Here is a 12,202-nt window from a genome sequence, read left to right as displayed (position 1 = left end):
TCAGTCAACAAAATCTTTCATCTTCAGTACCAAATTGGACCACTAGATGGCGATAGTGGGCTATCCTTCTGCCGATCACACTGACTAATCTGGAAATTTGCCATCAAACTCTCCTCACGCAGAGAGTATGCAGATTGGGTTGGAGGGAGAATTGCGCCTACGATTACACCTTAAACACTGAACACCGTCTGGCTGGTTTTGATAACATGCTGCTTTAGAAGCAGATAGTGTTATCAGTCAGTAGGTTTCGATGTCAGCCTGAGACTGAGATGTATGAGGGGGGAGGACTGTGCAATGGCTTTTAGCTTTGATCATAAGAAGACTCATTTCATGCTTTCATAGCAACAATGTGAGTTTGGATGCTCCCTCAAGTTTTAACTGAAGTCTTTTCTGTTGCTCTGAATATAATGAGAACTGCGTATGGGTCTGGATCGCAGCCCATTTTCTCACCGGCCTTCTTGATCCTCTTACGCTCCTTGAGCTGGTAAGGTTTGTGGTCGTGCGATAGAGGAATGGCATTGCCGTCTTTATCGCAAAGAACTCCGCGTGAGTCTCCAACATTAGCCACTGTCAGCTCCTTATCAGACAGCAGGGCCACCAGACATGTAGTTCCTGAAACAGAGGAGGGGAAGGGTAGAGGAGAAGCAAGGAGATGATAATCACGGTAGCTGGACATGAATTTCATAGCAGTCCATCAAACAGCTGCTGAGATATTTCTGTCTTTACCAGAGTGATGGAAAAACAGCATTCATGTGGTTCAAAAATACCATGCTGTTATTAATCAGTGTTTATTAAAAACAATGTGACAGCTGATAAATTTATGTCAGCTCATTATATCCCCAATTCTTAAACCTTAGTATGTGTGATTGAAAACTTGATCCAGTGACAGACACACAATGTTTTACAGTACAGTATAAAAACACAGCGCTCTTCCAAGACACGCACGTCCGTCCTGAAGCCACGTGCAAACAATTCAAACGCTCTTTGACGCAACTTCTCTTTCTTCCACTCTTTTTCTCCTTCCTCTCTTTGTTTAGCTTCCCAGCCAGGCAGAACAGTGTATGTACTCAGGATCTGAGGCCTATTGTATGAGATCCAAAGTCCTGTAGAGAAAGAACAGATCTGCCTGTTTGGCCATCTGCTCACACCGAGCGAAGACAAAAGTGGACAGAGAGAGAGGGACACAGGAAAGAGGGAAAAGAAAGTTCTGGACCACCCGGACAGCGAGAGAGGGGGTAGAGTCAAGTCACAGTCAGGATTTTAGGGTAGAAAAATGCCAAAGGAGACAAAAAAGGGCTAAAAACTAAGCAGGTTTAAATGCCACTACAAGTATGTGGATGACCTACTAACATTTCAAACTTTTCTTTTAAGTTTCACATATTTGTGCCGATGCTGACTGAAAATGTATGTTTCAGCTGTTTCTCATTGAACCCAATGGAATAAATCTCTTCTCCATGAAGGCTTCTTCCATCAGTTTGCAGTTATTCTGTCCCAGACCTGACGCAGTCGCTTGGTGAGCAGTGAAACGGTAAAGAAAAGGCTGCAGTGCATGATGCAGATGAAATAAAACAAGTGTGAGATGGGCATAGAGCTGGAGGACAGAGACAATTCCTCAGCAGGACAGTGATTTTATTATTCCCCTTTGAGGAAAGATTTGGGGTGAAACTAGAGGCGGAAAGTAACTAGTCTGAAGTGAAGTGAAGTGAAAATTGATGCCGCTTAATTGTAAATCTCACAGACCTTGTGAAAAATCTATTTCTATTAGTTTCACCACGTTATGCATCCCTAATCCTTGTGCCTATAGCTGTCACTGCACTGTGCCATGCTGTCCAGCTAATTATCCTTATCTAGTTCCCATGGTGATAGAGATAATGGACTGAGGTGCCTTCCTAGCACACCCTTCCCCAATTAGCCCAGCCTCTCAGTGCACACATTCAGCATTCCCTATTAAAATGGCACCATGGCCCATATGCACCCTGTGCTCATGCTAATTATGGGCTTAGCTTGGCCAGGCACACCTTCAACACTCCAATACCATTAACATCTTAACCCCAGTTAGTCTCTCACTTCAATTTGCAACACTGCACTAATTCACTCTTTCAGTTAGCAAACTCTGATGGGCTCTATTTATGCTCTCAAATACATCTGGAGAGTTCAGTCTAAGTGTATCCACAGCACCCGAATGGATTTATGCACTTAGCCAACCTGCTTGGCATTTAGGTGAAAAATGTGGGGTCAGGACTGCCACCATCGCGCTCGCCCTACCTCGCGGTCTTCTTCAAAGCCTTTCTAAAAACACTACCTGCCCATTAGCACATCCACAGTAATTTTATCCCTTAAGAGCTGCCATCCTGCCTCACTTCCTTGGACTTGAACTGTTAACATTTAGAGCAGTATATTATTTTTAGAATGTGGATCATTTCGACCTGCTTTATAAAGTCAGAGCAACACTCTGGATTTGCATATCACGCCTCTCAGACCGTCTCAGGTTTTTATTTTCATTCCATTCATTTTTTTTCACCCCTAAATAACTACAGCAGCTTCCTCGGGGTCAGTCCCAGCCTTTCTGGAGCCCTGTGTAAGATTTAGCTTTGGCTTTAGTGTGCAAAGCCGAACCAACCTATCATTTCTCCACTCTCTCGTTCTTGGCAAAATAGGAGAGTAGCAGAAGATTTGATTTAACTGGGCTATGACCATATCTATTCTAGTTAGTCTAGTTCAGGGAGTTTGGTTGTCAAAGTCAAACCTTAATCTGCTTTAACGTTCCTCCCCTAAAGCTGGAATGCATGCTTAATATAAACAGCACAAACAGAGGTATTCAATTCACTTCAATGTTATTTACATAGCTCCAAATCAAAACAGCATTCGCCTCAAGCCGCTTTATTTTGTAAGGTAAAAACCTTGCAAAAACACAGTGAAAATCCCCATGATCGAGCAAGCACTTTGGCGACAGTGGGAAGGAAAAACACCCTCTCAACAGGAAGAAGTTGAGGGTAAGGGGAGGAAAATGCTCTCCTTTCTTGGTCAAAACCCAGTGGCCACCTTACCCTCCACGCAATTTATCTGCCCAAACTTCAGTTTCGCGTCCAGCAGAAATGAGTAGAAGCCAGCAAAGCCTTCTCTCTAATGCTGCACTCATTAATTGATCTTTATACAACTTGTGTAGTAGACCTCGAGACCTGAATGTTGGTAGAGTTAACCTTTAATATAATTAATCTTCCAGTTTCTTTTCCCTTCCCACAAACAAGAGGGTGCAGAAAAAATAAAAAGCTTAACGCCCCGAGGCCTTACAGACCTTAACAAGTCTTTTAGAAATAACATCAATCTTGCAAAGACTTAAAACCTGAATTCTAAGGTGAGAGCGAATTCCTCACACACACACACACGCACGCACGCACGCACGCACGCACGCACAACAAGCTTACAATCTTTTTTCAATCTATCCAAAGGTTGTACAGTCCTGCAGTGGGCAGCAGCTACTTTAAAAAGTCTCCATGGTGAGTTCAGGACAACGGAGGTGCAACTGTGACGTATGTCTGACGTTGGAGCCCATCAAACGTGTTCGATACTAGCTTTCTTCAGTGTTAAGCTGATGTTACAGCTTTTCCTACCATTCAGTCTGTTTTTAAATACTTACAAACTGATCAGTCATAATCTATTCCTCCCTTTGACCACAACAGAAAGAGGAATGCTTGAGGTCTGCTCCTAAATTACATCACGTATTACTGGAGGATTCCTCTGAATCTGCTGTAAAGAGACTGGAAGCATGAAGAGAGGGCTTATATGATGGCATGCTCTGAGGCTCATTTGCAAAAAGTTGACTTTTTAAAATGAAGGGATGGTATTCTACCTCAGTTGAAAAAAGCCACTAATTTTATCAGGCCTTTCAGAGCCCTTAGGGCCCTCTCTTAAGTTATCTAGAGAGAATTGTTCTGACTTCGATGTTGGTAACATCTGAATATCTAATACCCTATAAATAATCCATTCACATAAGGATTTTTGTTTGTTTTTCCTCTTTATACAGATATATAATGCTGTGACTGGTTGTGACAAAGTGGAGTAGCAGTTGCAATGCTCTCCATTTTTTTCCCGGGTTTGTTGTGTAAGCGTTTTGTTCCCGGCAAATCAAACATTCTGCAAATTAAGGCAAATACTCAGTCACGTTTCTTTATATTTTATTATGTTACAGATTAAGTCATTTGTTCATACTTACTTTGTTTTTCTTTTCAGTCTTCATGAAATTAAATTCACTGTAAATAAATTGCTCACTTCCCTACCACCTTCCTTGGCGTTCGAGTCTGACTACTTCACACTGGGCAATTATTCAATAAAAGATATTGTTGGCCAAAAAAAGCTGATGTCACAGCAACCAGTGTAAACTACTTTTCTCTAGCCTGAACATTTATAAAACCTTATACTGGAAAAAGGTTTTAATCTTTGCTGTGTCCTATTCTCACTTTATTTACCTAATCCCAGAAATAATGTTCTCCATGCTTTAAACACTACAGACTGATGTGCAGCCACCAAATATCCATCAGTTTCAGGTCACAGGGTAGGCATTGATGACATTGATGACATGCTCGAAAGCGCCTTCACAGTGATTAGTTGGGATCATAACACCCTGCTGGCCTTCATAGTTACTGGCACCAAAATTCAAACTGTTTCTTCTTCTGCCCCATAAACAAAGTGGCTGCAGAGTTTGAAACAAACTGCTGCAAGCTGACTTTGTTTGAACAAACATTTAGTTAAAGTTCATTTTAAAGTAACAACAGCCATCAGTCATACTTAGTCAGCTGTAACTGTTTCTGTTTAAGTAGCAGCACAGACACAGTCAGGAGGCTGAGTTTTGTCCGATTATGATCAAAAATAATTTATAAGAGCCGACATTTTCGAACAACTTCAACAACCACTCTAGCTGTAGTATTAGGTGGTAGCAGACCGAGTTCATGGTCAGATTTTGATCATGACACCGTAGCTCAAATGATCTTTTCAAACCATTCCACTTTGATCAACTGAGTAAATTTGAACAAATTACTGCATTTAAGCCTGGGTGGTCTCTATCGATGGTGATGTGTAGTTAGATTTCTGGGGAGGTGCACGTCAGGTTACGGCCTAGGTTTGACAACCTTAAATATGACACGCTTATTTGACTTTTTGTTATTGCAAATAAATACATTTAATTAAAAATCTTTCAGAATGATCTAATGAAAAAGCAACTGACCTCACTTTATATATGTAACTGGCATTATTATGAAAAAGAAAAGAAAAAAAGGACTGGATCTGCCACAGTTTACACAGCCTCGTTCCACACGCACTGTAGGTTTAAAAAAACTGCACCGAACACATTTGGTATAAACAAATATTTGCCTGAAGGGGAATATGTGGCACACAGAACATACTAAAATTCAATGATTAATGGCAATAAAGAAACACAAAAACATACGCATGAGAGCAAAAACACAACGAGTAGTGCCTCACTAAGTGGAGCTTCATTCTTGAGAGATTTGAAGATGAAAATGAATAAAGACCGGTGACCTCCGGGAACCCTTACAGTGTCTCTTAGAGGTCAGAAACCGGAGAGGATGTGAACAAAATGATGCCGTGTAGGGTGAGGTTGGTACATGAATGTTTAATTTCTGCTGTGCAAAAAAGTTAATTTGTTTTTGTTATACATATTTTCATCTTCCTGGAGACAGACTATGGTGCACGTAATATTTCTGCACAAATTTAAATCTTACATTCCCAACCTAAATAGTTGTTTAATAGAATAGACAGACGCCTTTTTTTTTTTTTTAAGATGACATGGCTAACGGGTCAGCGTGGCCTCTGCTGACTGCAGATTATTGGACGAAAGCAAAACAGTCCATTTTTCTGTTGTTGCATGCAGACATGTCACCCAGCCACATAAAGATTGGTACAAGCAGAATACCATACAGCATTAAGGAGACTGTTTCCATAATAGACTCTAAGCTCCTGGGCACTGCATCAAAGTCCCATCTTCCTTATCTTTCTTTGAGGCGCTTGTGTTCGCTGATAAACAACACAGGGATGAATGAACAGGGGGATAAATCTGATACGCTGTTGTCCTGGGGACGGGGAGCTGAATTGAGAGTGTGTATCTCTATTCTGCCTCACTCCCTCCCCTGCTAGCTCAATTTAGGCCCCCCGATTACTACAGAAAGCAGGGAGCTGCGCGCCCTAAACGATGCGATTGTGGAATCAGATACAAGGACAAGAATGCACAATTACCTGATCAGCAGATTCCCCCGAGACACCTGCAAGAAAGCCACAACAAATGCCACAGCAAATTCAATCCCTGAACTAGACAACACAGGAGCCCATTTATTGTAATGGAGATTGCAAGTTTATCTAGAAGCATCATGTCAGTCTGTCTCGCTGTGCTGTCCAAAAAGAAGGATGGGGCATAAGAAAAAGATACGAGCAGATGGATGTGTGGAAAGTATCTTTAAAACTCAATGCAACAGGTCCACTTAAGAACAGAAGAAGGCAGCGGGATCAGGAGAGGAGATTTACTTTTGGCCCCTTTTGGGAGTGACAGATCAGAAAGCCGATGATTATCTCCAGATGGAGAGGCAGCAAAGGAGGTGGAGGATAAAGCATCGAAGAGCAGGTGACTTCAGCTGCAAAACCAAACCTTCGAGAAGGAAGGATCAGCTGAAAGACTGAAAGACTGAAAGCTCCAACTCTGTTTTTAATTGACCTCGTTAACATCCTTTGTCACATGTCAAGCATTCACAGAAGGATGTGAGGCTTTCTCAGGGGCTCTTTCATACCCGTGACCGCCTCGCCACCTTAGATGTGATTCACATGTCACTGTTGATGCAGGTTTTCATTTAGCCTCTATGCTTTCTCTTTACCCTCATGTCATCGGTTGAATGAGAGAATTCCCATGTGCTATAACAAATTTTTCACAGATTTGACCTTCATTCCTGCTCGTTACAGAAAGAGTAAACTCGCCATAAAATAAAGGATTATATTTCATATTCCACAGCATGTCTAGGGCTTACAGTTAACATGCATGTTACACAGGTGTGGGTGCCGGAGGTGTTGAAATGATGAAAAATTCACCTGTTTACATCACAGAAGGTTGGCGAGTATGGAGTGTGTGTATTAGCTACGCACGCATTAATTGCTTTGTCTGCTCGGCCTTGATTACCGTTTAAATGGATTTTGCTTTAATTGCGGAAACAAAAGCAGGTAATTCAGCTGCATCTGGAAGGCAGATCTGTCTGAATCAGCATTGCAGCAGGCGGCGGTGAAACTGTATGTAGTCACCGCATCGCTAAAATAACCGAAGACCTGAGAACACGGCAACATGATGATCACCACCCCCAAAAATGTGCAGAAAAACAAAACCCCCCCAAAACCCACTTCAAAAGAGCACGTCTCAAGTGACAGCTGACCTCACAGGTCTATTACAAGTGACAGGCTCGGCCCTTGAACTGTGATGCATGTTTACAATTATTAATGAAGGCCACGTGCTTTTTTTTTCTTCTTCTTGCCCCATGTGAGTTCTTTACAGCTGCTTTCAGTAACTTTGCAATTAACTGCACTTGAAGAAAATCGTCCATACAAACAAAACTTTGCAGTTACAACTCTGAAGACAGATTCTGTAAATAAAGACCTACTCGAGACTCCTTCCTCCTGCATTTACTCTCTCACCTTCACTTTAACCAGGGCACTGGAAGGAAAACTGACCTTCCCACAGAAATGCTGAATTGTTGAGGTTGCAGAAAGTCACTGCAGTGAGACCAGGAAATAATCTTACGATCCATATTTAAACTCTCTTGACTTTGTGTTCAATAATCCAATAAAGGCAGCACAGAAGGAAGACTTGCTATGAAACTCAAACAAAATCACTCATGTTCATGAATATGCCCACATCGTTCTCCTCCTTCTCCTCCTCTTTCCTGAGGTTGTTTAGCTGCACTTAGATTGGACTTTGCCATCGACCCTTTGTGTGTCTTTCTGTTTTGTATTTGTTGTTCTCGTTTTATTCTGCCTGTGGTTCTGAGCTTCCATTTCCCTATACTGTATAGCTTTAACCAATAAATAAAAAAAACAAAAGAAAACACACTTCCAACACATGAATCCACTCCTCTGAGCCTTTTCCTACCTCTTTCTATCCATCTCTCTCTCTTGCATTACCACTCTCTCCTTGCATGCCTCCCGAGATAATTACTACAAGCCTTGTGAAGATCAACTTGTATTTAAACAGCTGAATAAGCAAGGCCTTGGGGTGCTGACAGTCACTATTCAACAACCGTCAAATGAAATAGTGGAGAAGAAAATAATTTGTGTGCAGCATTACAGGGGACACTGCAGCAAAACACCTTTTGCTTCCATCTTGCGCTATCTGTATGCTCTTTAGTTTTGTGGTTGCACGTGTAGGCGGAAATACTGTATGCGTGTATTTTGATAGTTGCTAACTACCGAACAAATGTAGCATCTAAACAACAACAACAAAAAAGGGCAGAAAGTTGGCATATTTGCAGAACGTATCATGTGTGATGTTACGTGAACGGGCAAATACGCACCTGCTTCGTTGTAAGCGGCAGAGAGCTTTTCCAGTATTTCTCTGTCCAGCGTCAGTATCTGCTGCTCCAGGATGGAGGGGTAGGAGAGGCTTATCCTCTCCCTTTTTTCATCTTTCTCCTTGTCTTTTTCCCTGTCTCGCTCTTTCTCCCGTTCATAGGTCAGTAGCTGCTGGCGCAGAGCCTCTGGTAGGTGGGTCTTAGCAAACTCAGCAGCAGCCTGATAATGGAGAGCAGAGGGAGACAAGTAGAATTAGATGACTGCAGATAAAAAAAAAAAAAAAATTTGGTGCTAGAAGAGAATAAATTCTGACATGTTGATGAGGGTGCTTTTCTTTTAATTGGTTATGTTTAAGCAGAAGCATAGGATGCGTAGGTCTCCATTTTCAAATGCATGGAATACTTAAGGGTTATAATGAGCAGAGGTGATTTATCATTTTTCAGCACTAAAGGCAGCTTCTCAGTTCTGAGGATATATATACACTTAAGGTTTAGGAAAATCAAACAAGCAACCAGCCACACAATAAATCCTGCCCAAAATGGTGACTTTAATTTATTTGCATATACATTTTCCATGTAATTTTGTTACATGCGTTACAATGTAATCATTGTAACAAATCAAATTTACTAGACTGGTATACATTCAGTTTATTTTAAGCACATTTTCCTCACTGATTAATTATTTGAATAAATAAATCTTTGACTTTGTATATTTTAGTTGCACTTTGCACAAAATTATGGCTTCGTGTTTATTGAGGGTAGAGAATCCTTTTTTTTCTGAGTGCCATAACTTCTTCTGTGTATTCAGTTTAGGTTGGCCAATAAATCTAACATATGCATTTGTTTGCATGAACTCAGAACCCAGGAACAAGAAGCAGAGTTATTCACAGTTGGGGGATCAGACAAGGTGGAGAAACGCTAGCATACCTCAGTGGAAAATATCCCAAAACTGCCAACTGGCACATCTAACACTCACAGATTAGCATCTTTTATTTGTTAAATCCTTACAAAACCCAGAATGTAAAAACAAGATGTTGAGGCCATGTGGAGTGATACATGGTGGAACTATTTTTTGCCAGCAGCTCCCCAGAGTTTAGTCATCATGTTAAGATTTAAAGCTGCCTTACCAGCAATAAAGTAAATAAGCTGATTTCCCAACATGTTCCAAAAACTTTTCCTATTTTGGAGACAGAATTGCAAGTGCAGTAAGTACAGATACGTACACGGTGACTTTGGCAGGCTGGACTAGTAGTAACCCGCTTGTTCTTTCGGTTTTGCTGAAGCAGATAAATCACAGATAAACAGAGATAAAGAAAGAAAAGTGCACCGCCAATCAAGTGTACACAGGCTAATGCTGTGGGATTGAGCTGAGCTAGAGAAACTTTATCCTCACCACTATCTATTTTACTCTAAGGACATCAACAGATTCTGTACAGATTCCCATCGCAGGTCCAGAGCAAATAATGCCTGCCTCCTCAGGCCCGGGCTTCAGAGAAAGCAGGCCAAGCCAAGGTCATGAGGTACAAATGTCAGATAATATACTGCTAACTTGCTTCTGGTCTGCATGATCCCAGATTCATAAAGCTCATATTTCATGTGGTTTCCCCTCCTAACACTTGCGGTGATTGAAGAGCAGTCAATTAAGAAAACAGAACGAGGGAAAAGGATTGCAATTTCCAGGCATTGGATATAATGATTAGAGGTCGTATGACAGAGAAGCTCAGATGAACCTGATGTCTCGAGTGCTCATACACTGTCCCCATTTAGCTCTCTCTTCTATCCATACCTCCCTCTCTTTCACTCTCCATCTATATCTCATTCTGCTCTGGGAAATTGCTTTCAAGGACTTAGATAACACTGCCTCCTCTGCTTTTTCTCCACACATGAAAACAATTCTTCCACTCCTCTCTTGTTATATCTTGTCAGCATAGTTGAAGCTTTGCTCTGCAAGCTCTGTCAATCCACCCCTATCTTCTCCAATGAAACCAAAACACTGTTATTCATGTGTGGATGTGCATGAATCTGTCTTTCATTTTCCATTTCCCACAGTCACTTTGCTCTACTCCCAAAGTGAGGTTCATTCCAAAATCACCATGAATCTTTTCTGAGAACAATCCCTGATGACATATTCTCATCCCGTGGCTAGCATGAAGGGGGTAGGAGTCACAAACCGAGTTCAAAGGTCAAACATAGAACAGGAAGTCTTTTGTCAGCTTGGGTTACGCTAAGTCAATTAGTGTGCAGTTTAATTGTTTGTCTGCCAGTCCTTAACAAAGCACTGGGGCCACAAACCGTTTCTCCAGCTACATTCCTTTTAACTATTTAACTGCATGTGCACATGCACCAGTCAGTGCGTGCAGGGAAGCCAAGACTTGATTATCTGATCCACAATGGCACATCTGATGCCAGCTTAGTGGATAAAGGGAGAAAAGGTTGGATGGGTGTAGAGCAGGGTGAGGATAGAGACTACTGGAACAGAATAAAAAAGACAAGAATCAAGAATAACAAAACACAAGGGAACAAAATTAAGAATGAGAACAGCAAACAGCATAAGAGCACAGAAGGAATGCAGGGAGGGCTAAAAAAAAAATAAGAGGGTGGAGCCAGAATAAATGAAGTAAACAGAGCTGGCTATCTGAGGTTGTTTTCATAGCTGGGAGAGAGAGAGAGAGAGAGAGAGAGAGAGAGAGAGAGAGAGAGAGAGAGAGAGAGAGAGAGAGAGAGAGAGAGAGAGAGAGAGAGAGAGAGAGAGAGAGAGAGAGAGAGGGCAAGAACTAAAATTATGAGAAAATTAGAAACTAAAAGTGGGAGGTGATGAAGATGAGTTCATGAAAAAGTGAATGAACAAGTGGTATAAAGGCCTGTTTCAGATAGAAAACACTCATGATCAGTAAAATTATAATTTTTAATTGTGCATTATTTAAAGCTATGTGACTCATGTCGCTGAACTGCTAAATCTTTTGGCATGTGTGCACTGAGATGTGTTTCCTTGTGTATTTTCCTTGATCCTACAGCTAAATGAACTGATTGATGTGCATTTTTGCTGAAAATGGCTCTGAATGGAGAGTGAGCTGCCTTGGGCAGCATTTACTTTTAAGGGAACAGTATTGTACTTTGTATATATTCATGTTGTTTTATTTGTTCTATTTAAACACACTTTAAGGAGTTTGAGATTAAAATTATATTTGTTGCAATCCCCTTTTACCTTTCTTAAAGCAGGAATTCATTAAAGATCGATCAGATGATGATGCTCATGTTGAGAGATGACCAGAAATCTCAACTGAATTGCTTCCTCTGAGAAATACCACCTGAGCATTCGCATTTCCATCGTGTGCAGGGCCTGTTCGTGCTCGGCGGTGGCTGGCCAACACTCCGATCCATACAGGGCAACTGGGCGGATTACAGTCTTGTAAATCTTCACCTTGAGATGGTCTGGCATTCGACCCTTCCTCGCACGTCTGGAAGGATATCCCCATCGCCACCGATCATCGATCCCAAGTACTTGAATTGGTCGGGCTTCTTCAGGTTGTCGTGTTAATGGTGCCATCAGTTTGGGGGCCAGCTTCCATGTACTCTGTCTTCTTGATGTTGAGTCTCAAACCATGATCGGCCAGGCGCGTCTTCCATTGTTGTGTGTGCTGTTGCAG

General features: G+C 41.6%; 1 protein-coding gene across 1 annotated transcript in view; it reads right to left on the bottom strand.

Annotated features, from left to right (window-relative positions):
- ppm1lb (protein phosphatase, Mg2+/Mn2+ dependent, 1Lb) overlaps positions 1-12,202 on the bottom strand; it is a 55,211-nt gene that overhangs the window by 3,767 nt on the left and 39,242 nt on the right. Inside the window, exons 2-3 of the mRNA XM_085430255.1 lie at positions 8,559-8,775; positions 451-612 (exon numbers count right to left, since the gene is read on the bottom strand). Of these exons, the coding sequence (XP_085286381.1) occupies positions 451-612; positions 8,559-8,775 (379 nt within the window). The remainder of the gene's footprint in view (positions 1-450; positions 613-8,558; positions 8,776-12,202) is intronic.

Source organism: Copadichromis virginalis, linkage group LG14 (genome assembly GCF_057382275.1).
Source record: "Copadichromis virginalis isolate Kocher_CV1m ecotype Utaka linkage group LG14, C_Virginalis_male_GT1.1, whole genome shotgun sequence".
In the NCBI taxonomy this organism is placed as follows: Eukaryota; Metazoa; Chordata; class Actinopteri; order Cichliformes; family Cichlidae; genus Copadichromis; species Copadichromis virginalis.
The sequence above is the reverse complement of the archived record's forward strand: the minus strand, read 5'-3'. Positions and strand labels throughout refer to the sequence as shown.